We start from the raw sequence: 27,718 nt of genomic DNA, 5'->3' as shown, positions 1-27,718 counted from the left end.
AGCTGCCTCTGGTTCAATCATCACCGCTGTGTGTGTGTATTCTCCCATACAACCCAATGGACTTATCTCCACAACCACCTTCTCCGTACTCCAGTTTCCTCCCATATCTTAAGAGACACTTAATAATATTGCAGGTTAGACCATATTGTGTTCAGTTCTGGTTGCCTCATTATAGAAAAGATGAGGAAGCTTTCAACAGGCTGGATAGGAGGTTTGCCAGAATACTACTATGAGGAAAGCTTAAGTGAGCTTGGGCTTTTCTCACTGAAGTGAAGGAGGAGGAGAAGCAATTTGATAGATGTGTTGGATGATCAGAGGCACTTCCCCAGGGTTGAAATGGTAAATACAAGAGAGATAATTTTAAGGTGATTGGTGGAAAGTATTTGGGGGGGGGGAGGAGGAAATGTTAGAGGTAGGTTTTTATACACAGATAGTAGTAGGTGCATGGAATTTGCTGCTGGGGTGGTGGTAGAGGCAGATACAACAGGGGCGTACCAGAGACCCTTGGGCAGACATGGATGTGAACAAAATGGAGGGTTATCCACAATGTAGGAGGGAAGGTTTAGGTTGATCATGGAGTAAATTAAAGGGTCAGCACAACTTTGTGGGCTGAAGAAACCATACCATGCTGTAGTATTCTATGAAAAGACATGCAGGAGTAGAATCTGGGGGAGTAAGCATGGGGTTAAATGTAAAAAGGTGGCCAAGGGTCAGCACGAGCCAAAGGGATCTGTATCTCTCCAACTTCCATCCTCCCAAACAAAACTTTGAACCCTCACCTCACTTTGGGTGCTCATCTTTTTAGGAGGGAGCAGGGGCGTGGATATATGTAGGGAAGAGGTTTGGAAGTTCAGCAAGTGGTAAGGAGAGGAAAGTATCTGCTGTGCAACCTCTCAGTCAGCATATCATCCCCCTACGACATTGTGATGGTGGAGTTCATCTGCAGCCCTTCCCCACCCTCTGGCTCACAACAGGACCCAAATAAAAAAAAAGGCACACAAGAACAGGAAAGACAGCCATTTTAATGGTTACAAAATATTACATGCAATTAACTCCATCTTCTAATTAAAGACTCATTCACATAAATATAATCACCAAAGGTATACATAGAGCCATTCTCTACAGATGCTTTCTGCCCCATCTCAAACAAAAATCACTGATAACTGGTAATTTTAAATAGGGCTATATAATGATTCCTCTGTAACTGCTTTTGTTTAATCTACAGAAGATCCAATCTTAAGGCAGTACTTGGCAAGAGGACACAGGAAAGTCCTTCATTAGAGAGTCAGTGCTGTACTTTAAACAGGAGTTCCCAATCTTCTTAATGCCATGGTCCCCTACCATTAATCAAGGGGTCCATGGATTCCATGTTGGGAACCCCTGCTGTAAAAAGGTGATGGGAAGGGGAAGGTTTGGGAAACCCCAGCTCCAAGACAACAGCTTTGTCATGCTTGGGGGCCTTCAAACCAAACAAAAACACTTGGGGAATGGCATCGTTCACACTTGGGAGAGCCTCAAATATATCAAGGTACCACTATAGATTTCAGAAAGTTGGAATTATGATCAGGAAGGAAGAAGCAGCCAGGAGTAATACAAGTTGGTGAAACAGCACTGTTGGGAGGATGGTAACAATCTTCTCCGGCTGCAGTTTGCCCGATCAGATCCATTAATAGGACACCCTGGTTAGTTAATTTGCCCAAGGGTTGGAGGATTTGAGTCCCAGACTGACTAGTTCAGGTCCATCAGCTTTAGAATTTGGTAGTTTTAGGAGGAGAGATTGTTGTTGTCGACATGTAGGTTGAAGTCTTGATCCTGTGGTCCGTGGTCTAGAGGGTGGTGAGGTAATACATGCTGAGCAGCAGGAGGACAAACTGGCAAGGAAAGAAAGAGAATTGTGAATGGGATTCAATTTCAGTAATAACACCATCTCTTGCCCCGATGAACCTCGCCTGCTTGCAATCCCACCCAAAGATCCTAGATTGAACGCTCAAGAGGTGCGAATTGGAGGAAGTTGCTGCTTTCAAGCCTCACAGACCCAGGCTCAGTCCCCACCTCTGACACTGCTTGTGTGCACATATTCTCCCTATGATTGCAAGGTTTACCCTGGGTGGTCACAGAGAGAGAGAGAGAGACACACACACACACACACTCTCTCTCTCTCTCTCTCTCTCTCCCCCCCCCTCTCTCTCTCTCTCACTCGTGATGTGATCAGTCCAGTGTCACCACCACACTTTAGATGATGAAAACCCTTTTCACCTACCGTCCACATCAGAATGGCAAACCCATACCAGGCAACTGCCCAGGCATAACTGTTGATGGCGGTGCTGAAATATTCAAAGCAGCCCTGTGTGAAAACAAAGGAGAATAGATTAACCTTTAACATTCATCTACAGTGCGTAGGTAGAGAGCACCAAGCCTCCAGGGCAGTGGTCACAAGGAAGATCTAAAGTGGGAGTGGAGTTTGTGCAAGTTGTGCCTGGACCTTTCAGAACAAGGATATCAAGTCAAAGTTAGTTTATTGTAAGACACAAAGTCCATGTGTGCACAGGCTCAATGAAAAACTTACTTGTAGAAGCATCAGAGACACAACATTCACAAATTACACAATATTTAAGAAAGAACACAGAACAAAAGGTTGTAGTACAACGTGGGCCTAGTGTTGCTTTACTGAGGGAGTGATTGGGGTTGTGCCAGCAATTGGTTGAAGGGAAGTAGCTGTTCCTGCACCGGGTGGTGTGGGACTTCTGTATCTCCTGCCAGATGGGATCTGCGAGAGGATGGAATAGTCTGGAATGTGGGGATCTTTATTGGACATTGCCTTCTAGAGGCAGTACCTCCTGTAGATACTACTGATGGTGTGGAGGGATGTGCTCATATGTATTGGGCCGAGTCCAGTATTCTCTGCAACTTTTTGTTCCTGGGCATTCAAACTGCTGTATGAGGCTGTGATGTAACTGTACAGGGTTTGAGCCTGAGGGCCGGGGATGGGGGATTTGTTTGTGGAGGTGTGGGCAGTGTAGGAGAGCCATGCTTGGAGGAATAAGCCACAAATTAGGAGATAATACTAGCAAATAGGGTTTGATTCTGACCTTTCGTGTATTCAGGAAAGGAATTTCAAGGCAAGTTTAGGGATCAAAATAGGGCATCAGCAAGTTGGGGAAGGTTCAAGGTTCAAAGCAGCAAATCCTTGGAGAAGTGGGATGGGACAAAAGATGATCAAAATGATAGTCTCTCTAATGTTGCATTGGGTATTCAGTTTGTTTGGCACAACATTGTGGGCCTGAAAAGGCCACAATGATTGACCCTGGAGTGTGATGGGATGGAGAGAGGGAGCTTCACCCCATGTCGGACCCTGGGAATGTGTGATGTGACTGTGTGGATGGGGCTTCTGTGTCTGACCCCAAGGGTGTGATGGGAGGGTATGGAAGGAGCTTCAATACGTCTGACTCCAGGAGTGTGTGATGGGATGGTGTTGAAGAGAGCTAAATGTGACTAATTTGAGGACTCTGATGGGATCATTGCAGCTGTTGAACTCTGGCCAAGCTGCATCTGGAGTATTTCATCCATTTCTGATCACCCCATTACCGGAAGGACATGGAGGCCTTGGAGAGGTTCACCAGGATGCTTCCTGGTTTAGTGGGTACAGGCTACAAGGAGAGGCTGGACAAACCTGGGTTGTTTTCTCTGGAAGCTGAGGGGAGATCTGATAGAGGTTTAGATTATGAGAGGCGCAGATGGCATGTATTCATGGTGAAGGTGCAAGTTTGTTTTTTCCGTTTTAAAAAGAAAAGTGTGGGTGCCAGGGGTGGTGATGGAGGCAGAACGATAGAGGTGTTTAAGAGTCTGTTAGAATATGCAGAGAATGGAGGGATAGGGATAATTTTATTATTTGAGGTACAGCGTGGAGCAGGCTATTCTGGCCCTCCATGCTGCAATGACCAGCAACCCCCAATTTAACCCTAGCTTAATCATAGGACCATTTACAATGACCAAATTAACCTACTATGTCTTTCAACTATGGTAGGAAACCCGAGTACCTGGAGAAAATCCAGGCATCCCACGGAGAGGACATAAGATTCCGTACAGATGATATTGGAATTGATCTTCCACATCCCGAGCTGTAAAAGTGCTGCGCTAACCGCTATGATACTTTGGCACTTGTGTAGGCAGAAAGGATTACTTTAGTTAGGTGTTTAATTCAGGACTGTGGCCTTGGAGCCCATTCCTGTGTTGTACTCATCTATATTTTTAATTTGACTCTGGAAGCCAAGGTTACTGGAGGTGGTGGAAAAAGGAGGGCTTACCTTTTGGTACAGGAAGTCTCGGTGACCAACAGCACAACCTCTTTGGTTAATGATTTGAGCATTGGCATCCCTCTTACAACACTGGAAGGGCCAGGGGGCATATGTCTCGTTGAACGTTTTCCTGAAGAATGAGGTATATTTTACCCAATCGGCAGGGCCCACTGACCCACAGCATTTCGCCTATTTGTGAGAGAAGCCCACATTAGTAAACAGACAGTGTACAGTCAATGACAGAATCCTTAACAGTGTTGATGTAGAGAGATCTTGGGGTCCAGGTCCACAGCTCCCTAAAAGTGGCTGCACAAGTTGATAGGGTTTTAAAGAAAGCATATGGCACGTTTGCCTATATTAGTCAACGCATTGAGTTCAAGAGATGTGAAGTTACGTTGCAGTTTTATAAAAAAATAATTAGACTGCATCTGGAGTGTTGTGTGCCATTCTGGCCACCCCATTACAGGAAGGATGTGGAGGCTTTGGAGAGGGTGTAGAAGAGATTCACCAGGATGCTGCCTGGATTAGAGGGTGTGCACTTCTATGGAGAGGTTGGACAAACTTAGGTTGCTTTCTCTGGAGTGGCAGAGCGAGGGGAGAGCTGTCAGAAAAAAAAAATCAAGGGGATGGATAGAATAGACGGCCATTATTTTTGTCCCCAGGGTTGAAGTGTCTAATCCTAGATGCATTGGTCAGTGTATGGATATCTGGAGGGTTGGAGATACGGATATATAAATTATAAGCACAAGTTAGGCCACTGTTACACCACCTAGAACCACCACAGCAGGTCAGGCACATTATAGCATCCCATGTCTCTTGCTTATCGAGAATTGATGTGTCTCTGAATTCCACCTCCTTCAGTGGAGCAGATCTGGCCTCAGTTTTTTTTTAAAAAAACATTGACCTTGTCTCTAAAAACAGACCCCTCCCCTTGTCAAAGCAACTCCTGGTTTTAGATTCCTTCCCCACCCCACACATACACTCTGCCCCATTGAGACCCCTTGGGTCTCACATAGCAATTCCATTACCACCCCACCACCTCACTCCAAATGAGCCCAGCCCATCTGGTTTCAGGTATAGTCCACATTGGTGGAGTGTCTCTGCCAACTAGCTTACAACTTACCGTGGGCATGACTTGGTTCCAGAGGGCAGTGATGTCCCGGCCTTGATTGGAAGTCTCATCACCGTAGAACTGGAGCATTTGTTTTTTGAGGAACTTGGGATTGGAGACCAGCTGCATGTTGAAGGGTGGGGGACAAAAGAGACCACGAGGGGAAGGTGTGAACTCATCCTGCAAGCCAATAGTCTGACCATATTCCCACCATTGTCCTTCCAGCACCAGTCACCCAAATGAGCCAAGTGGGGATGCTACTCCCACCACCAGTGAACAGCTGCCCAATCCACAGAACAGAATACAGCACAGTACAGGCCCTTCAGCCCACAGTGTTGTGCTGATCTTTTAACCTACTCTAAGATCAGTCTAACCCTTCCTACATAGAGACCCCCCTCTATTTTTCTTTCATCCATGTGTGCCCATCTAAGAGGCCCTTAAAATCTTCCCAATGCATATACCTCTACTACCCCCCCACCCCCCCAGCAGGGCATTCAACAAAATTACACTGTAAAATCATATCTCTGACCCTCCACCCCCCCCCCGTACTTTATTCCAGTCACCTTAAAATACTGTCCACTTATTAACCATTGCCACCCTAAGAGAAAGGCGCTGGCTACCCACTCCATCTATCCCTCTTATCTTAAACAATTCTATCAAGTTATCTCTCATTCTCTTTCATTCAAAGAGAAAAACCCCAGTTCACTCAGACGTTCCTCACAAGACATTCTCTCTGGTATCCTGGCATCCTGGTAAATCGCCTCTGTGCCATCTCTAAAGCTTTCACATCCTTCCTATAATGAGATGCCTAGAACTGAACACAATACTCCAAATGAAGTTGAACCAGAGTCTTACAAAGCTGCAAAATTACCTCGTGACTCTTTAACCCATTCACACACCCTATGCACAGCATCTATGAACTTGAACCGCAAGATCCCTGTTCCTCCACACTGCCGAGAATCCTGTCATTAACCCTATACTCCACATTAGAGTTTAACCTTGCAAAGTGAATCACTTCACACTTGTATGGATTAAACTCCATCTGCCACTTCTCAACCAAACTCTGCATCCTATTAACATCCTGTTGTAACCTATGATAAACTTCTACACTATCCACACAACCACCTACCTTTGAGTCATCTGCAAACTTATTTATCTCTCCACCTCCTCATCCAAGTCATTTATATATATTCATATACAACTTCAGGCTCTTTGTAATTTCCTGGTTTGGGGTAATCTACAGTAGCTGATTCACATACCCCCTCCCTCACACCTACATCCCACAAGACAAGACTAAAGGTGTTAGATTTGAATGCAAGCAGTATACGGAAACAAGGTAGAGATCTAGTAGTGCATTTAGAGATTGGGCATCACTGAGTTGTGGCCAAATGAAAAGCTTAACATCTGAAGGTACACATTGTATTGAAAGGACAGGAAGGTAGGCACAGGGGGTGAGGTGGCTCTGTTGATTAAAAAAAAAAATGAAATCTTTAGAAAGAGGTGATGGGATCAGAAGATGTGGAATCCTTGTGGACAGTGTTAAAAAACTGCAAGGGTAAAAAGACCCTTACAAGACCCAAACAGTAGCCAGGATGTGAGCTTCAAATTACAGTGGGAGATAGATCTTCTATCTCCCTTTGTAATTTGATTTCAGCAAGATTGAAAAAAGCAGGTTGGCATTAGATCCAAAAAGAGAATTTATAGAATGCATATAAGATGGATTTTTAGAGCAGCTTGTGGTTGCACCCACTTAGAAAAGGCTATTCTGGATTGTATGTTGTGTAATGAACAAGATTTGATTAGGGAGCTTTAAGGTAAAGGAATCCTTAGGAGATAGTGACCATAATATAATGGTCTTCACCCTGCAAGTTGAGGGGGAGAAGCTAAAGTCAATGGCTGGAATTTCTAGGGACAATTCAGAAGGTGCAGGATAGTTACATCCCAAATAAGTAGTATTTTAAAGGCAGGATGATGCAACTATGGCTGACAAAGGAAGTCAGAAACAACATAAAAGCCAAAGAGAGGATATAATAGAGCGAAAATTATGGGAAAGTTACAGGATTGGGAAACTTTTTAAAAACCAATAAAAGCCACAAGGAGAGAAAAGATGAAACATGATGGTAACCTAGTCAATAATATCAAAGGATACCAAAAGTATTTTCAGACATATAAAGAGTAAAATGGAGGCTAGAACAGACATCAGACCACTGGAAAATGACTCAGAGGTAATATGCTTCCATTGTCACTGGGGAAGACGCTTGCAGTATGCCAGAAATTTGAGTGTGTTGGGGCAGAAGCGAGTGCAATTGCTATTACTAGGAAGAAGGTGCATGGCAAGCTAAAAAAGGTCTGAAGGTTAAGTCATCTGGACCAGATGTACCACCATCCCAGGGTATTGAACGAGGTGGCTGGAGTAATTGTGGAAAGATCAATGGTAATGATCCTTCAAGAAACAATTGATTCTGGCATTGTTCCAAAGGACTCAAAAACTGCAAATGTCCCTCCACTCTAAGAAGAGAGGAAAGCAGAAAATAAATTATAGGCCAGTTAGCCTGACCTCAGTGGTCAGAAGATATTGGAGTTCAATTGCTAAGGATGAGGTCTCAGGGTACTTGAGGCACATTATAAAATAGGCCAACGTCAACATGGTTTCTTTAAGGGAAGCTCTTACCCGAAACAACCGTTGGAATTATTTGAAGAAATAACAAGTAGGATAGACAAAGGAGAATTGGTGGAGGTTATGTACCTGGATTTTCAGGAGGGCTTTAGTAAGGTGCCACATACGAGGCTGCTTAACAAGTTAAGAGCCCATGGTATAACATGGATGGAGCTTTGGCTGATTGGCAGGAGGGAAAGAATGGGAATAAAAGAAGCCTTTTCTGGTTGGCTGCTGGTGACGAGTGGTGTTCTGCAGGGGTTGGTGCTGGGACCGCTTCTTTGTGTTATATGTGAATGATTTGGATTATGTAATTGATGGTTTTGTGGCCAGGTTTGCAGATGATACAAGGAAGGTGGAGAGGCAGGTAGTGTTGAGGAAGCATGGAGGCTCCAGAAGGACCTAGACAGATTAGGAGAATGGGCAAAGAAATGGCAGACGGAATACAGTGTCAGGAAGTGTATGGTCATGCACTTTAGTAGAAGGAATAACGGCATAGACCATTTCCTAAATGGAGAGAAAATTCAAAAATCTAGATGCAAAGGGACTTGGGAGTCATGCAGGAATCCCTAAAGGTAAACTTGCAGGTTGAATCAGTGGGAGCAAGGCAAATATAATGTTAACATTCGTTTCAAGAGGACTAGAATATAAAAGCAAGGATGTAATACTAAGGCTTTATAAGGCACTTGGAGTATTGTGTGCCCCTTATCCAAGAAAGGATGTGCTGACACTGGAGGTTCATGAGAACAATTCCAGGAATGAAAGGCTTATTGTACAAGGGGTGTTTGATGGCTGGGGGCCTGTGCTCATTGGAATTCAGAATAATATTGAAAGTCCTCAATAGAGTGGATGTGGAGAGGATGTTTCCTACAGTGGGGATGTCTAGGGACAGAGGGCACAGCATCAATAGAGCAGCATCCATTTATAACAGATTAGGAGGAATTTCTGTAGATGGAGGGTGGAGAGTCTGGAATTCATTGGCAAAAATTGCTGTGAAGGTCAAGTCATTGGGTATATTTAAGGTGGAGGTTGATAGGTTCTTCATTAGTCAGGGTGAGAAAGGTTAACGGGGAAGACAGGAGACTGGGGTTTAGAGGGACCATGATGAAGTGGTAGAGCAGACTCGATGGGCCAAATTGCCTAATTCTGCTCCCATGTCTTATTGCCTTATGGAATAGCAGATGGAGTTTGACTCAGGCAAGTGTGAGGTGTTGTATTCTGTCTGCAGGTACTGCCCCTGTTTAATTTCCCAATGGCAGGGCCTGGGAGATGTTGTAGAACAGGGACCAAGGGGTACCTGCTCATTTTCCCCTGAAAATAACACAGGTATAAAGCGAAGATGTTTTGCAATTCCTGCATTGGTCAGGGCACTCAGTACAGAAGTTGAGATGCCACATCACAGCTGTACAAGATGGTGAGACAGCACTTGGAATATTGTGTGCAGTTCTGGTCACCCAGCGATAGGAAGGATGTCATTAAGCTGGAGAGGATGCAGGAAAGATTCACAAGGATGATACAGGACTGGAGGGCTTGAGTTACAAGGAGAGGCTGAATAGGCTGGGACTGTTTTCCCTTGAGCAAAGAGTGACCTCAGAAGTTTATAAAGCCATGAGGGACATAGATAAGGTGGAAAGGCAGTTTTTCCCCCAGGGTTAGGGGAATCTGAAACTAAAGGGACAAGTTTAAAGGGAGATGGAGGAACCTGAGAGGTGACTTTTTCCACAGAGGGTGGTGGATATATGGAACAAGCTGCCCAAGGAAGTGGTTGAGGCGGTGCTTGGACAGGTAAATGGATAGTAAAGGTTTAGAGGGATACGGGCCAAGCACAGGCAAATAAGATTAGCTCAGGTATGGCACCTTGGCCGGCATGGATGAGTTGGGCAAAAGAGCCCATTTCCACACTGGACTATATTTAGTGAACAGGGTCAGGATGGAGGAAAGTCTCACAGCAAGATCTCAACGTTACAGCACTCCCATTGGACAAAGGGGCCATCACAAGTGGGAATGGGTGGGTAAGGAGGATGCTCCTTTCCACTCTTCCCAACAAGGAGAATGTGTCCTACAGCACAACAGAAGTAAGGAATCTCCCTCCACCCTCATTCTATGTTCTCCAAGCAGGGTTGATAGACTCCCTATCCAGAAAGCTCCCCCAACCCCCCAATACTCACGTAGTCCCTATGGGTGATGGAAGTGATGCACGAGGCACATTCGAAGATGTAGACAATCATCATCACGGACAGATACTGTGGGTGGGAGAGAGGGGATTAGCGAGGGGGTCTTGGAGGGCTTCAAGACCAAAACAACAGTAGTTACAGTCAGGCACACACAGGAGGGTTAATGCACAGTGCGTGTGCACACATGTGGGTTGCTGCGTTCACAGACCCCCCCCCCACAGAATTACCCCAACCCCAAAACTCTACCAATCCATTCGAGGGTATCAACTGCCCCAAGACACAAATTCATGCCCTGTTAGCCAATGCAATGTCCACCCAACCGCCCTCCCCATCATCCGCTACCCTCCTTAGGATGGCCAACTATGAGGCAATTCAAACTATCAAGAGTCTACTAGCTTCTGCCACAGTAACCCCAACCATTTCTTACCCCATCACCAACAGTTTCTGGACTCCAAGCAGCTAATTGATTTGTGTGGGGGGAGGGTGGCACAGTTCGGAATCAGACCCTTCAGCCCATCAGGACTGTGCCAATCCATTGACACTGATCCCATTGCAATCAATTCCCTCACAGATTCTTTCCCCCCACCTCCACCCACACTACTTGGGGTGGGGAGGGGCTGCAATTCTGCGGATGATAATCCCACCGACCCCAGCATGTTTTTTTGTATGGGAAGAAATCCAAGCCTGCGAGGAGAGCCCATGTGTGCACACGGCCACAGAGACGGGGATGGGACTGGGGTCTCGGTCCGACAAGCCTGCTAGCTCACCGTGATCATCATAGTGCGGCTCTTGCTCAGCACAGCGATTATCCCGAAGATGGCGAAGCAGAAGAAGGCGAAGCCAGTGAAGATGGCGATCCAGGCACCTGCAAACACATCATCCTTACCAGAGGCACCCAGTGCCGGGTAAACTCGGTATGGGTCCGTCACCACCCAGATGGTGACCGCGAATAGGGCCAACGCAGCTAGCTGGAAAGAGAGAGAGAGAGAGAAAGGGGAGGGGGCAGAAGAGAGAGCGGGAGTTCATGGGGGGGGAGAGTGAAGAAAGACAGGAAGAAAAGAGCAAATCAAAAGTGAAAGAGGGAGACAAGAAATGTGATATTAGATCAAATACATGATCCACCTCATCCACTCCTCAACCCTGTGACAGAGAACCACACCCCCACCCACAGTCCAGAAGGTAAACAGGACATTTGGCCCATCATGTCCATGCCTACCACTGTGAACCCATCTGTATTAGTCCTACCACCCAGCACCTACCTGGCCAGTAGCCCTTTCTCTGCTTGGGAGATTGAACTGCTCATCCAGACACCATCAGGGACAGTGCTTTCATTACTCTCTTGCTGTGTGTTCTGGGTACTCACCCAGCCGGGTGGAAGTTAGCTCCCCCTTCCAAATTTTCTCCCCATCCTTCAACCCAAATCTGCACTTCTAGTAGTTTCATCTTTCTTGAGCCTCAGGATAGGGAGACAGGGTGGTGAAGGTAGAGTTTGGCATGATGGTCGTCATAAGTTAGAGCAATGAGTACAGGAATTGGAACATCACATTTCAGCTGTACAAGACGTTGGTGAGACCACACTTGGCGTACTGTGTGTAGTTCTGGTCACCCAGCAATAGGGAGGATATCATGAAGCTGGAGAGGGTGCAGGAAAAAATCATGAGGATGTTACCAGGACTGGAGGGCTTGAGTTATAAGGAGAGACTGGACAGGTTGGTACTGTTTTCCCTGCAGTGAACGAGATTGAGGGGTGAACTTAGAGGTTTATAAAGACCATGAGAGGTGCAGGCAAGGTGGATGGTCACAGTCTTCCCCCTGGCTAGAGGACTCTGAAACTGAGAGGGAAAGATTTAAAGCAAAAACCTCACCCCTCCTGGTGGATACATGGATTGAGCTGCCCGAGGAGATGGTAGAGGTGTGTACAGTTGGAATATTTTGGTGATACTTGGACAGGTGCATGGAGAGGAAAGGATTGGACAGATTGCCAAATGCAGGATAATGGGGCCAACTCACATGAGAGTCTTGGTCACATGGATAAGTTAGGCAAAAGGGCCCAACAACCAACTCTTGTAGCAATAGTTTGACAGAATCTGATATTATTGCAATTTGTACTATTGTCTTCCTTGAATGCCGCTCCCCACCCTTCCTTTGTTGAATTGCTGTCTCTCCCAGGCATGGTGAGAACAAAAGTAAAGTGACTGATGTCTCCTCCCTTCAGTGGGGTGACCTTAGTTGATTCGGCTGAGGGAGGTGTACAGTGATAAACAAGCGTCATCGAGAAGAAACCAATGTTGTAATGATTGTGAATAAAGTTTGAGAGACTTGCTGAACCAAATTCCACTGCTCTTTTCCGAATTGTGCCTCCTAACAGGCCATGACTCACTGCCTCCTGTACCTGCGTCACTCAGCTGTCAATCTCCACACAGTCTGTCGAAACTTGGACCACATTCCCCCCCCGCCCCAACTACGTGCAAAATAATCTCTGATCCAAAACAACAGCCATTTCCCTCTCCACGAAGACTGCCAAGCCTTTTCTGGTTTTTAGCTGGGTTCATTTCCCTGAAGAAAATGAGGATATTCAGTCCATCTTATTCCTCTCTTCATCACCCATTCTCCCCCAAGACATAGCAGGAGAATTAGGCCATTTGGCCCATCAGGTCTGCTCCACCATTCCATCATGGCCGATTTATTTTTTCATCCTCAACCCCATTCCCTAGCCTTCTCCTCATAACTGTTTGTATGTCTAATGGTCTTATAGAGGTTGATTGGTTCTTGATTGGCCAGGGTGTCAAAGATTACAGAGAGAAGACAGGAGAATAAGATTGAGAAGGATAATAAATTAACCATGATGGAATGGCAATCATGAACACTACAAACTACATTTTTAAATATGCTTAATGACGTGGCCTCCACTGTCATCTGTGGCAATGAATTTCACAGATTCACCATCCTCATCTGCCCTTCCCCCAAGATTCTACCCCTCACCCAGACTTGGGGGTAAATTCACAGCAGACCCAGCCCACTCAGCTTATTTTTGGGGTGTGGGAGGAAGCCAGAGTACTCAAGAGAAACCTACAGGGTCACAGGGAGAACGTGCAAACTCCACTCAGACAGAACCGAGGTCCGTCTTTTGAGACTCTAGTTCTACAAGTACGCTCCCCACATCTGATGTTTGGAGTGCAGAGTCACTCCTTAGTTTGCAGCGTTCACACTTTCCCCATTAGTTGACCCGCAGAGAGCAGCTTGCAACAGGTTGGAACACTCATGGCTCCGTTCTCTGACCAGCGTTAATCAAAGTGAGCAACGACAAGCTTCTTACCAAAGGCACTTGGACAGGAAAGTTTTAAGAGGAGTAGGGGGATGGAGCAGTTAGGTTACTCGATGGCCAAGATCCCTCACCCACCAAACACAAGCCCAGCCTTGGACGGGGGTGGGGGATGGTACATACTTTCTTCCCGTTTACATCAACAGTGCAAAGATTGGAAGCTTCACGTTCCTAGGAGTGAACATTACCAGTAGCCTGTCCTAATCCAACCTCATTGATGCAATGACCAAGAGAGCTCAGCAGTACCTCTGCTTCTTCAGAGGCAAAAGAAAGTTGGTTTGTCCCACTTGAATCTCATTTTTTTTTCTTTAAAACGATGTACAATAAACATCATCCTATCCGGATGTATCACGACTTGGTACGACAACTGGTCTAGATGTGACCATGAGAAATTGCAGAGTTGTGGACACAGCTCAGCACATCATGAAAACAAACCTCCTCTCCATGGACTCTGGCCATTTCTCACCGCTGCAGTAAGCAGCCAGTGTAATCAAAGACCCCTTCTGCCCTGGACATTTTATCTTCTCTCCCCACCCATCAGGCAGAAGATACAAGAGTGTGGAAGCTTGTACCATCCAGTTCAAGGAAATCTTCAATCCCACTTATTAGAGTATTGAATAATTCCTCGTACAGCAAGATGGACTCTTGATCCCAATCCACCTTGTTATGACCTTGCACCACATCGTTTACCTGCAGTGCACTTCCTCTGTAGTTGTTACACTTTATCCTGCATTCTGTTATTTTGCCAATACACTGTGCAATGATCTAATCTGTCTGAACAGCATGCAAGACAAAGCAACACCCACCAAATGCTGGAGGAACTCAGCTGGTCATGCCTCTTTCATGGAAATGAATAAACATTTTGGGCTGAGATCTTTCATTAGCAATGGAAAGAAAGGGGGAAGGTGGCAGAACAAAAAGAGATGAGGGGAGAGGAAGGAAGATAGCTAGAAGGTGATAGGTGAAGGCAGGTGGATGGGAAAGGTAAATTGCTGAGGAGGAAGGAATCTGATAGGAGAGGGGAGTGGACCACAGCAGAAAGGGGAGGAGGGAACCGAGGGGGGAGGTGACTGGCTTCTTACCGCTTCTCACCTGCCTGAGTGAAGAACAGAAGAGAGGGAGGGATTTTTTTAAAAACTGGAAGGAGAAATCAATATTCATACCATTAGGTTGGAAGCTAGTTAGGCAGAATACAAGATGTCACTCCTTCACCAAGGGTAGCCTCATTGTGTCACAACAGGAGGCCATGGCCCAACATGCCAGAACAGGAATTGGGATTAACATGTTTGGCCACTGCGAAGTTCTGCTTTTGGCAGATAGAGCAGAGGTGCTCGATGAAGCAAACCATCTCCCAGTTTATGATAGGTCCCACCAATGTAGAGGAGGCTGCATCAGGAGCACCAGCCACGATAAATGACCCCAGCGGATTTGGAGATGAAGTGTTGCCTCACCTGTAAGGACTGTTTGTGGCCCTGAATGGAGGTGAGGGAGGTGGTGGATGGACAGTTGTAGCACTTTCGCTTGCAGGGACAAGTGCCAGGAGGGAGACTAGTGGGGAGGAGTGAATGGACAAGGCAATCACAGAGGGAGAGATCCTTCAGAAAGCAGAGAGTGGGAGTGAGGTAAAGATATGTTTGGTGGTAGGATCCCTTTGGAGATGGTGGAAGTTGCAGAGAGTGATGTGGAGGCTCATGGGGTGGTAGGTGAGGACAAGAGGAACTCTATTAGTGTTGAGGCAGCAGATGTGGGGTGAGCACAGATGTTTAGGAACTGGAGGAGATGCAGGTGAGGGCAGCATCAATGGTGAAGGAAGGGAAACACTGCTCTGAACAAGGAGGACATCTCTGATGTCCTGGTAAGGAACGCCAAGACTTGGGAACTGATGCAGCGGAGACAAAGGAACTGAAAAAACGCAAAAACATTTTAAAAAAGGAGACAGGGTGGGAAGAAGCTGTCAAGAAAACTGTGGGAATTGGTAGGTTAATAAAAGATGTTGGTCAACAGTTTGTCTTCAGAGATGGAGCCAGATTGGGGAGACAGGTGTTAGAAATGGAGCAAGTGAATTTAAGGACAGGGTGGAAGTTGGAGGCAAAGTTGATGAAATTGATGAGCTCAGCGTGGGTGCATGAAGCAACACCAACGCTTCATGCAATTATGGATGCCTCCTCCCCCCACACCTTTTTATTCTCTCATCTTCCTCCCTCCTTCCCAGTCCTGATGAAGGGTCTCGGCCCAAAATGCCAACTGTTTATTCATTTCCTCCAGCATTTTGTGTGTTGCTTTGGATTTCTCGTTTATGATTATGCAGGACAAGCTTTTCACTGAATCTCAGCTCGTGACAATAATAAGCTTAGTTAGCTTAGAGAGGTGGAGATTAGGTCAATGCTGGGAATCTTGAGCAACACCCAAACATTGACTGTTTCCTCCACAGATTATTTATTTATTGAAGTACATGTGGAACAGGCCAACCCCCCCAATTTAATCCTAGCCCGATCACAGGGCAATTTACAATGACCAATTAACCTACAAAGCCACAGGTCTTTGGACTGTGGGAGGAAACCCACACATTCATGGGGACAATATACAAACTCTTTACCGCAGCAACAAGAAATGCCTGACTTGCCAAGTTATTTCAACATCGTGCATATTGCTTAATTTAGAGAGGATGTTTCAGTTGAGGAATGGTCCAGTATCACCCCTGCCCTTCCTCTGAACCCAAGGCGTCACATTACAGTGCTGAGTCAGAGGATCCTGATAAAGGGTCTCAGACCAAAATATCAGCTGCTCATTCTCCTCCTTCGATGCTGCCTGAACTGCCTCCAGCATTTTGTGCGCTTTGCTCTAGGTTTACAACATCTGTAGAATCTTTTGCTGAAACAACTCTCTGAGCTCAGAGGGAACTAAGGAAGTTCTAGGAACCGGTTTGGGGAAATTCTGAGAATTTCTGTAGCATTCCTGTCAAGGGTGAGGCTAGACCCCTCTCACTGGGCAATGAGCACAGCGAGATGGGGTGGATGGGAGGAGAGAAAAGGAGGAAAATGTGGTGCATATCCAGGTGATAGAACTCCAACTTCACCCTCTGCTGGGTTCTTCCCACCCACCCCTTACCCTTCTGCTAGGCAACTCCCAGCCCTATCATCACCATTACCACACTCAAACCCCCATCCTAGGTGCCCACTGCCCCCAGATACTCACCCCTTCTTGCCCCCAACCTAATAACAGACTCATCTCACCACCCACCCAAAGCTAATTTCTAATACCGCCAGATCCACCCAAGGGTCCCCTCCAACACAGGAGCACTCACTCACCCCCTTGTCCACCCAGGGCTACTCCTCACGTCTGCCTCTTCTTTGACATGACCCCACCTGCTCTCCCCCCTCTCCACCATCAGTAGGCCCACTTGTCCCTCCCCCATACCCGAGGGTTCCACTCCCAGACAAGCACGGCAGACCCGCTTCCCCCCTCTCTGCACCCAGCAGGGCTTCGGTAAGCTGAATATCAATCACTTTCTTCAAGCCTCCACCCCAAGGTGCCCACTGTCAAAAACAGACACCCCCCCTACCCACAGACAAGGGTGCCACTGCCCATTGACATACCCACTCATGCCCTCCACTCTCCAAAAGGTGCTCAAAGCAACCAGATACAACCCACACATCCTTGTGAACAGACAAGTAGCCAACCCTTCTCCCTTAACACCCAAGGGTGCCACCGAAAGACACTGAGTGCACCACACCTCAAAGATCTCCCCTCCCCAGCTACACACACACACAGGCAGGTGATCCCACCCACCAGGCACCCAACACTCCAATCCTCGTCCACCCTCTCCAACTCACCTAGTTCATGTGTTCCCACTCCCCCTTTAGACAAAGTGATGTTTCCTTCCCAGCCCACCCGAGGGAGAAGGTGATGGCAAGGCTCCCCACTTCCCTGTACCAGTCCAAAACTCACCGCCAGCACGATCTTGCCGAAGATCAGGAGGGCCTTCAACCCTGCTGAGGCAGACATCTGACCCATGATTCTCGCTAGGCTCTTCCTGTGAACAGGAGGCAGAGAAGGCAGCCATGAGAAGAGAGGCAAAACACTAGTCCCCACCATCCCTCTCCCCAGGTTTAAACCTGTTCCGGGCGCACAATTGGCTGACTCGTTGGGAACTAGACATCGAGGTGAGAAAAGCACAGAGACCCCAACAACCCAGATGGTGGTTTAAGGCAGGTAAATATTGGCTCACTCCAAGCAAGAATCCACCAATATCATCCCCCTGGGCTCTAGTGGTCAACAGATCTCACTTGTCTCACTGGAAGTTGCAACACTGTGGTCCTGAGGTCAAACCTCCACTTGCCCATACTGTAGCCCCACCTTCTTCCAACCCCTCTCCCCCAGAATTTCCTGTCCCCGGAACTCTTACCACACCCTCATTCTGTTCCACCATCCCTCCCAAATACTCCAGGAAGATGTCCGGAATTGAACTCCAGTGCATTTGTCAGTTCCTGATGAAAGGTGAACCAGACTTTGGGAAATGCTCTCCCAAGTTGATCTGGTATTCCAAGAGATGTAGATGTAGGTAACCGTACAGAACAGGCCCATGATAAACACTACACAAAATTAAACCAAATCCCTTCTGCCTACACGATGTCTATATCCCTCCATTCCCTGCACATCTGCATACCCAAGATCCACTCAAATGCCTCCATCATATCTGTCTCCACCCCCACCCCTGGCAGTGCACATTTCTTTCTAAGTTTACCCCTCTCACCTTAAATGCATGCTCTCTCTTACTTGATATTTTTACCCTGGAAAAAAGACTCTTGGCTATCTACAACTCAAGAGATTCTGCCGATGCTGCAAATCTTGAGCAGCACACACAAAACGCTGGAAGAACTCAGCTGGTCAGCCAGCATCTATGGAGGGGAATAAACAGCTGACATTTTGGGCCGAGACCCTTCCTCAGGACCACCTACTCTATGTAGGTTTCTCTTCAGCCTCTGCTGAACAAACTCAAGTTTGTCTAACCTCTCCTTACTGAGCAGCATCCTGGTGAACCTCTTCTGCACCCTCTCCACAGCCTCCCTGTACTAAAGTGACCAGAACTGGGCACAATATTCCAATTGCAGCCTAACCCAAAGCTTTATATGGCTCTAATGTGACTTCCCATTTCAACCGTTGGAAAACAGCACAGGATGTCTACTCTATCTCTGCCTCTCAAACCTCTAGCAGGTCTCCCTCAGCCTTCACCACTCCAAGAAACCAACCCAGGTTTGTCCAACCTCTCTTTACAGCTCATGCTCTCTAATACAGTCAGCATCCTGGTGAATCCAAGCCATCTCATTCCTACTTTAAGGACATTCTCCCCTTTTCTCTCTCATGTCTCCTTCCTCTTAAACCTCTTCTGCACGTTTTCTAAAAGCCTGCACATCCTGTCCATGAGGTGCAGGCTTCCCACTAAAACCCAGGAGGAGGTCCCTTCCCCACTCAGTGTGCTCAGAAGGTACCGAGCCTCCTGGAGATTTGGAACTTCTCTCCTCCCTCTTACACGATCTCAGAAACACCAGGGGGTTTCCTGCAATCACCAGAGGCTCCACTTCTGCACCGAGACACAGACAGATACCACAGCACAATTTGGGGCTGGGGTTACAAAGGAAACCAATATCCACTCATATTGTGACACTCAAACCTGTCACAGACCCTCTGAGGGAGTGGAGCATTACTGGGATCTGTCCTTATGTTCCCAGCTTCTGTGACCTTCTTCTGCCCCCCCCCCAATGTCTTGAGAAGCAATTGTACACCCCCCCCCAGCACCCCCTTGCCGCTGAGATGAAAAAAAAACCTGCTTCCACCTGTTTCAGGAAGAGATCTAAGCCTCAGGAAAATTTACTTAAATGGATGACCCACGATTCTCATTCCTAAAAGAACAATCCTGGCTCCCGGCTCTTCTGAGACGTGTCCTTTTCTTACTACCACCAGAGGGAAGGTGCAGGAGCCTAAAGACACACGCAATATTTTGGGGACAGATTCTTCCCCTGCACCATCAGATTTCTGAAGGGACAATGAACCAATTTGTGAAGACCATCTCACTATTTTTACACAACTTTGTTTTGTTTTAATCTATTATAATTTAGTTTTTTAAAATTTTAACTGCTGCTGCAAAGCAAAATTCACAACGTACATCAGTGAAATTGAACCCGATTCTGATCCTAGTGAAGGAAAATATGACACCTTAAGGAGGTCTCAGTCTGATTCAGGGAGAAAGTTATTTTCCTCGGTAATGGACTGAGGCCCCCATAAGGCATCATATCTCATCTCAGTCCAGCCCTTTCTCATGGTTCCCATAGATATAGGCTCAGCCTGCCTGACCTTTCCTTCAAGACAACTGAGCCATTTTAGTATCAGTTGAGTGCTTAGCCAGTGAGCTAGCATTCCTCAGAGATCATCCCCTGAGCAACAGGTTAAGAAGGCAGGAAATTAAAAGCCACACCCAAGAACTGAAGGAACATTGATAGCAAAGTTTGTAAATGCTCAGGTATGTGGGGAGGATAATCAAAACAGCTAAATAAACTTTCAGGAAGGTAGGATGCATACAATTCTGCCTTCTCATGACAAAAATACAGACAGCTTTCAGCAGGAATGTTAATAAAAACTTAACAAAAAAAAACCGGTGCAGGAGCCCAGATAGGTTAGGTCACACCTGAGGAGATTGCAGATGTTGGAAATTTTCGATTAACATGCAAACTGCCAGTGGATCTTAGCAGGTTGAGCAGCATCAACGGGTGCAGGGAGTGGCCAGTTGATCTTTCCATAAGCCAGGAGCAAAATTAGGCCACTCGGCCCATCGAGACTGCTCCACTATTTGACCATAGCCAATTTGTTATCCGTCTCAATCCCATTTTCCTGCCTTCTCCCCATAACCTTTGATGCCCTGACTAATCAAGAAGCCATGAATCTCTGCTTTAAATATACCCAATGGCTTGGCCTCCAGAGCCGTCTGTGGCAATGAATTCCACAGATTCACCACCCTCCTGTTCTAAAGGGCATCCCTCTATTCTGAGGCTGTACCGTCTGATCCTAGAAACACCCTCTCCACAACCACTCAGGTCCCTTTACCTGGACTGAAATAATATTCTGGAAAGTTAAGACACATTTCAAGAATACAAAGTTAGACCAAAGTTATTGAAATCAGGTTCTGATCACCCCCTGTTGATGAAACTAGCTGCCCGTTTGCCTACAAACCAGCAGTAACTCTGAATTCCTGTCTGGCTCCTGGTCCCCAACACCACAATCACAACTGGTTTTAACGTCCACTAGCACCTCCAGGTAACTGCTTCTCTCTCTCTCTCCCCGATCAGCCCTCCCTGCCTGAACTTTATAAAGAACATTCCTTCCCAGGGAGGAAAGTAGGGCGAAAGTCAAGACTCCCCAAGGAGAAAATTCAGCTCACCCTCAGTGTAAATGACTGAGACCTTATTTTGAAATGGTGGGTGGGGGGGGGGGGAGTGTCCTACATTGCATCGGATATCAAATTTTTAAGCAGTTTGGGATAGTTCTCTACCAGCCCTCCTCCAAACTTTCCTGAGCACTTTTTAATAAAACACCACCTTGTCAAGATCTTTCCCTCTCTGTCTGTTCTCCACCACCCCTTATCTTCTATACACAGCCACCCTGTCACATTTCAAAATTGATTGTCATTTGTGTGTGACACGCACACCCTTTTGTGATCTGTTTACCCCCTCCATCCCCGAATCTTACACACACAACCACCTTGTTCAGACGTTTGGGGTCTCTTTCCCTCTCTCCTCGCTACAGAATCACATTCTTCCCGCCTCCCATCCTCCCTCCACTCACTTTTGAACTTCCAGTCCCTTCCCCTCACCTGTCTATACACACCTGTTTGGACGTTTTGAGAGCCCTCCAGCATGTTCATTTCACTCCGTCCCATCCTCCCTCCCACCCTAACCTCCTTTCTTATCCACCTTCTTACACACTTTGTATTATACTCACACCTGTCTGTATTTCCCACCTTCCCTCCCTCCTCTCTCTCTCCCCTGAACTTACTTTCCCCACCAAAACCCCTTTCTCACCCTACATTCTATACACATTGGTCAAGACTTTTAGAACTCCCCCCCCCCACATCGATTTCTTCTTCCACTCACCATCCTGAACTTTCTTTCCCCTCAGCCCCGACTCTCATCAAGACTTTCTGATGTCATCTTTCTCTCCTTTCCCACATCCAGCTTGTATTCCTTTTCTCAAAACTTTCTCTTTCCCGCCCTCTGTCTCTCTCAATCCCCTTTCTCATCCCACATATACACACTTCTGAAGACATTTTGCGAATTTCTCCCCACCCCACACAGACAACCCTTCGGAAATGTTTCTTCCCCCAGCCTTACCTGCAGACCCACAGCCAGACTATCCAAACACCTGTGCCGTCGATACCTAAATGCCGCACTCAACAAACCTGTCCACTTCTTCTCTGACGTCACACGGGGCAGGAAGCAAGAGGCGGAACCTGGATTCATCTGGCATCTGGATCGAACCAGCTGCTCCGGGGCGTGAGGCGTGAGATAAAGCCGGAGTGGTTCGCAAACTTTAACTCACCCGGGCGGATAAATAAAGACTAAACTCTCGGTGAAACTTGTCCAGACATGAAATAATTGTGTGTGTGTGTGTGATCCGACCCCCAATGAGAGTCCGTGAGTGTATGAGACCCGTTCTCCGATGAGGTTCAGTTGAGTGTGTGTGTATCACTGTGGGAAAGGGGTGAAAGATATGAGAAGGGAGTGGAATGTAGGGCAGGTGGGGGGCAAAAGATTAGGGGAGCAAAAGGGGGCATTAGGTTGGGGAGGTACGAGGGCAGGATAGTAGAACAAGGGGGCGAGGGTGGGGGAAAGAGAGAGGGAGAGTGGGAAAGGAGAGAGAGATGAGGGAGGGAGAGGTGGAGGGAGATGTGGTGGGAGATAGACATGATGGGGAGGGTGAGAGAGAGAGAGAGAGAAGGGAGTGGAGGAGTGGGTTTTGGGATGGAAGGCCTGGCTGGGATGAAGAGGGGTGAAGGGAGAGTTGTGTGTGAGTTCACACGTAGTTTGGACACGTCTGTGGATCCACATGAACTGACAGCCCCCTGCTTCCCTTGTGGGGCATTTCTACCCAGTGGAACAGGCTGGTTTGCCACTGATATACCCTGCAGGCTGAACGTTAATGGGAACCTCCTCTCCTGCACCCTATCCCTCCATCCCTCCCCACACCACCCGCCACAATTCCTGTCTACCCCTCTTCCACTCCCTCTCTCTTACCCTCCTAACCCCTCTCTCCCCTTCTCTCTCCTCTTTCTTCCCCCACTTCATCTCTCTCACCCCTATAGCTCACTTCTGCTTACCTCCTTCTCTCTACCCCCTCCCTCCCACTCTCACCCACTCTACCTCTCATCCCTCCCTCTCTTTCTATCTATTCCTTTTTCTATCCTTTTTTCTTGCGTTTCACAGTCATCCCCTCCTGAACGTTCGCTCACCTCACTTGCTCCCCCCTTCCCTCCATAATCTTTCCCTATCACAGCTCCCTCTCACACACCCTTCTACCCCTTCCTCTCTCACTCCTGTCATACGTCGGCCAACTGGTGGGATCTTCACACTCTCACTGTTGCAGTGGGAGGTTCCCAAATGGAGGCAATCATACCAGTGCCCAAGAAGAGCAGTGTGATCTGCCACAACATTCACATCTACGTTGATGAAGTGCTTTGAGAAGCTGCTTATGGTCAGAATCTACTCCTGCCTCAGGACTCACTGCAATCTGCCTATCACTACAATAGGTCTACAGCAGACGCAACCTCACTGGCTCTCCGCTCGGCCTTGGATCAATAGTAATCCCTACACCAGGCTGCTGCTTGCTGATTACAGCTCAGCATTCAGCACAATCATACCCTCAGTTCTAATCAACAAACTTCAAAACCTGGGCCTCAGCAACTGTGGACCCTTGACCTCATGGGCGGGAGACCACAGTCCGTGCGGATCAGAAATAACATCTCCTCTTTGCTGACATTCAACACTGGCGCACCTCAAAGATGCGAGCTTAGCCCACTGCTCTACTGTCTCTACACCCGTGACTCTGTGGCTAGGCACAGCTCAAACACCATCTATAAATTCACCGATGACACAACCGTGGTTGGCAGGACGTCAGGTGGCAACGAGGAGCGAGGGAGATCAGCTCGTCGAGTGCTGTTGCAACGTCAACGTAGCACTCAACATCAGTAAGGGCAAGGAGTTGATGGTGGACATCAGGAAGGAGAGGTCAGCAGAAAACACACTAGTCCCCATTGAGGGGTCAGCAGAGGAAACAATGAGCAGCTTCAAGCTGCTGGGTGTCAACATCTCAGGGGATCAACATATTGATGCAACCTTGAAGAAAGTAATTTGAATTGAATTGTCTTTATTACTTATATCCTTCATATACATGAGGAGTAAAAATCTTTACGTTACGTCTCCATCTAAATGTGCAATGTGCAATTTATAGTAATTTGTAATAAATAGTACGTACAACAGGACAGTCAATATAACATAGAAATACAGTTGTATCAGCATGAATTAATCAGTCTGATGGCCTGGTGGAAGAAGCTGTCCCGGAGCCTGTTGGTTTTGGCTTTTATGCTGCAGTACCGTTTCCTGGATGGTAGCAGCTGGAACAGTTTGTGGTTCTGGTGACTCAGGCCATTGATGATCCTTCGAGCCCTTTTACACACCTTTCTTTGTAAATATCCTGAATAGTGGGAAGTTCACACCTCCAGATTTGGTGGGCTGTCCGCACCACTCTCTGCAGAGTCCTGTGATTAAGGGAGGTACAGTTCCATACCAGGCAGTGATGCAGCCAGTCAGGATGTCTCAATTGTGCCCCTGTAGAAAGTTCCTAGGATTTAGGAACTCATGCCGAACTTCTTCAACTGTCTGAGGTGAAAGAGGTGCTGTTGTGCTTTTCCACCACACAGCCGGTACGTACAGACCACGTGAGGTCGTCAGTGAGGAAGTTAAAGCTGTTCACCCTCTCAACCCCAGATCCATTGATGTCAATAATTGGGATTAGCCTTCTCCATTCCTCCTGTAGTCCACAACCAGCTCCTTTGTTTTTGTGACATTGAGGGAGAGGTTGTTTTTCTGACACCACCATGTCAGGGTGATGACTTTTTCTCTGTCGGATGCCTCATTATTATTTGAGATTAGGCCAATCAAATTTAATTAGCAGATTGGAGCTGTGGGTGGTGACACAGAGGGTAAATGAGGGGCTCAGGACGTAGGCCTGATGGGCACCTGTGTTGAGAGTCAGAGGGGCAGAGGTGAGGAAGCCCACTCTTACCACCTGCTGGCAATCTGACAGGAAGTCCAGGATCCAGTCACACAAGGCAGGGTGAAGGCCGAGGTGTCTGAGCTTCTTGTAAAGCCTGGAAGGAATTATGGTGTTGAATGCTGAACTGTAGTCCAAGAACAGCATTCTCACGTAAGCATCCTTCTTCTCCAGCTGCGGCTATTATCTGTCGAGTATCAAAGTACAAATATGTCACCACGAGGCACAATTTTTTGCGGGCATTCACAGTAGAACAGCGAAATACAATAGAATCAGTGAAAAACTATGCACGAAGACTGACAACCACTGTCAAAGTGAGTCTCAAGTCCTTGAGAGTGAGTCCATGGGTTGTGGAATCAGTTCGGCGTTAAGGTAAACGAAGTTGTCCACCCTGGTTCAGGAGCCTGATGGCTGAATGGTAATAACTGTTCATGAACCTGGTGGTGTGGCCACCTAAAGCTCCTGTACCTCCTGCCCGACTGACACCAGTGGCTATACTTCATTTGGTATGTCAACATGGGCACAACCATCCCTGCCTTCAAAAACCCCGATCTTAGAAGGGATGTACCGATGTTGGAGAGAGTTCAGAGAAGATTTACAAGGATGATTCCTGGAATGCAGGGGCTAACATATGAGGAGCGTTTTTCGGCTCTTGGACTGTATTCATTAGAGTATAGAAGAATGAGAGGGGATCTCATAGAAACATTTGGAATGTTGAAAGGCTTGGACAGAGTAGATGTGGAAAGGCTGGTTCCTTTGGTGGCTGAGTCCAGGACAAGCGGCCACGGCCTTAGAATTAGAGGGTACCCATTTAAAACAGAGATGAGGAGAAATATTTTTAGCCAGAGGGTCGTGGATCTATGGAGAAAAAGCCGGAAATTGGAACAAGATGGGAGAATAGTTTAGCTCATGGTGGAGTGGCGGAGCAGACTCGATGGGCCGAATGGCCTACTTCTGCTTCTTTGTCTTGTGATCTTGTGACATCTTCAAGAAACCACCATCCATCACTAAGGCCCCTCACCATCCAGGACATCCCCTCTTCTCATTACTAGCATCAGGGGGGGAGGTACAGGAGCCTGAAGACCCACACTCGGTGATTCAAGAATAGCTTCTTCCCCTCTGCCATCAGATTTCTGATCAGTCCATGAACCCACGAATGCTAATTTGTGTTTGTTGCATTATCTTTATTAGTTTGTAATTTATTGTCATTTTATGTTCTTGCCCTGTACTGATGCCAAAAAAATAAATTTCACATAAGCCAGTGATAATAAACCTTATTCCTTCTCTCTCTGACTTCTCATAGTAACCCGTCCTTCAGTGAGGGTCAGTTCTTGGGACCTACTGCCTCCATCTCCGTCTCTCTTTCTCTCTCAAAGTTCAAAGTAAATTTATTATCAAAGTACATATACGTCACCGTATACAACCCTGCGGTTTGTTTTCTTGCAGGCATACTTAGTAAATCCAAGAAACACAATAGAATCAATGAAAGACCACACCCAAACAACCAACGTGCACAAGACAACAAACTGAGAAAATTTTAAAAAATAAACAAACAAATAAATAAATAAACAATAACTATTGAGAATATGAAATGAAGAGCCCTTGACAGTGACTCTATAGCTTGTGGGAACAATTCAGTGATGGGCCAAGTGCATTTGAGTGAATGTTATCCCCACTGGTTCTAGAGCTTGATGGTCGAGGGGTAATAACTGTTCCTAAACCTGGTGGTGTGGGTTGTGGGGCTCCTGTACCTTCTTCCTGATGACAGCTGTGAAAAGACAGCGTGGCCTGGATAGTGGGGGTCCCAGATGACGGATGCTGCTTTCCTATGATGACACTCTGTGTAGATGTGCTCAATGGTGGGGAGGGCTTTAACCGCAATGGACCAGCCCTCAGCCATTACTTTTTGTAGGGTTTTCCATTCGAGGGCATTGGTGTTTCCATACCAAGCCATCGTGCAGCCAGTCAATATGCTCTCTGCCACATATTTGTCAAAATTTTAGATGCCATACCGAATCTTCACAAACTTCTAAGGGAATAGAGGTGCTGGTGTGCTTTCTCCATAATTGTACACGTGTAGGGCCCAGGATAGGGCTTCCAAAATGATAACATCAAGGAATTTAAAGTTGATGACTCTTTCCACCTATGATCCTCTGATGAGGACTGGCTCATGGACCTTTGGTTTCCTCCTCCTGAAGTCAATATTCAGCTCCATGGTCTTGCTGATATTGAGTGACAAGCTGTTGTGGCACCACCCAGCCAGATTTTCAAACTCACTCCTAAATGCTGATTTGTCACCTTTGATTTGGCCAAAGGCAGTGGTGCCATCAGCAAACTTAAATACGGCGTTGGAGCTATGTTCAGCCTCACAGCCATAGGTGTAAGGGGGGCTAAAGCACACAGCCCTCTGGTGCACCTGTGCTGATGGAGATTGTGGAGGAAATGTTGTTGCCAATCTGAACTGATTGGGATCTGCAAGTGAGGAAACAGAGGATCCAATTGCACAAGGAAGTATTGAGGCCAAGGCCTTGAAGCTTATTGATTAGTTTTGAGGGGATGATAGTATAGAATGGAGAGTTGTAATCAATAAAGAGCATCCGTATGTATGCATCTTTCCTGTCTAGATGGTCGAGGGTTGAGTGAAGAGCCAACGAATGGCATCTGCTCTGGATTTGTACTAGTAGGCAAGTTGGCCTGGATTCAAGTCAGTTCTCAGGCAGGAGTTGATATATTTCATCACCAACCTCTCAAAACACTTCATCACAGTGGATGTAAGTGCTACTGGATGATAGTCATTGGGGAAGATTACCACGTTCTTCTTGGGTACCAGTATAATTGAAG

General features: G+C 46.9%; 1 protein-coding gene across 1 annotated transcript; it reads right to left on the bottom strand.

The window, feature by feature from the left end:
- Positions 1 to 1,009: 1,009 nt before the first annotated feature.
- On the bottom strand, positions 1,010 to 22,026 carry upk1a (uroplakin 1a). The gene is made up of 8 exons (XM_072267224.1): positions 21,940 to 22,026; positions 17,507 to 17,591; positions 11,004 to 11,204; positions 10,231 to 10,305; positions 5,419 to 5,529; positions 4,305 to 4,484; positions 2,261 to 2,344; positions 1,010 to 1,871 (listed from the first exon to the last, which is right to left on the bottom strand). The coding sequence occupies exons 2-8, from the start codon at positions 17,570 to 17,572 to the stop codon at positions 1,827 to 1,829; spliced, it is 762 nt and encodes a 253-aa protein (XP_072123325.1). The 5' UTR covers positions 17,573 to 17,591; positions 21,940 to 22,026; the 3' UTR covers positions 1,010 to 1,826.
- Between the last annotated feature and the right edge of the window lie 5,692 nt (positions 22,027 to 27,718).

Source organism: Mobula birostris, chromosome 8 (assembly GCF_030028105.1).
Source record: "Mobula birostris isolate sMobBir1 chromosome 8, sMobBir1.hap1, whole genome shotgun sequence".
Taxonomy (NCBI): Eukaryota; Metazoa; Chordata; class Chondrichthyes; order Myliobatiformes; family Myliobatidae; genus Mobula; species Mobula birostris.
This window is presented reverse-complemented; position numbering and strand designations above follow the sequence as displayed.

Coding starts and splice junctions, on each gene's coding strand:
- upk1a (XM_072267224.1), bottom strand. CDS start 17,572: ATGGGTCAGATGTCTGCCTCAGCAGGGTTGAAGGCCCTCCTGATCTTC. Junction 10,306..11,003: donor GCCGCACTATGATGATCACG/GTGAGCTAGCAG, acceptor TCCCACCCACAG/TATCTGTCCGTGATGATGAT. Junction 2,345..4,304: donor GAGACTTCCTGTACCAAAAG/GTAAGCCCTCCT, acceptor GTTTTCACACAG/GGCTGCTTTGAATATTTCAG.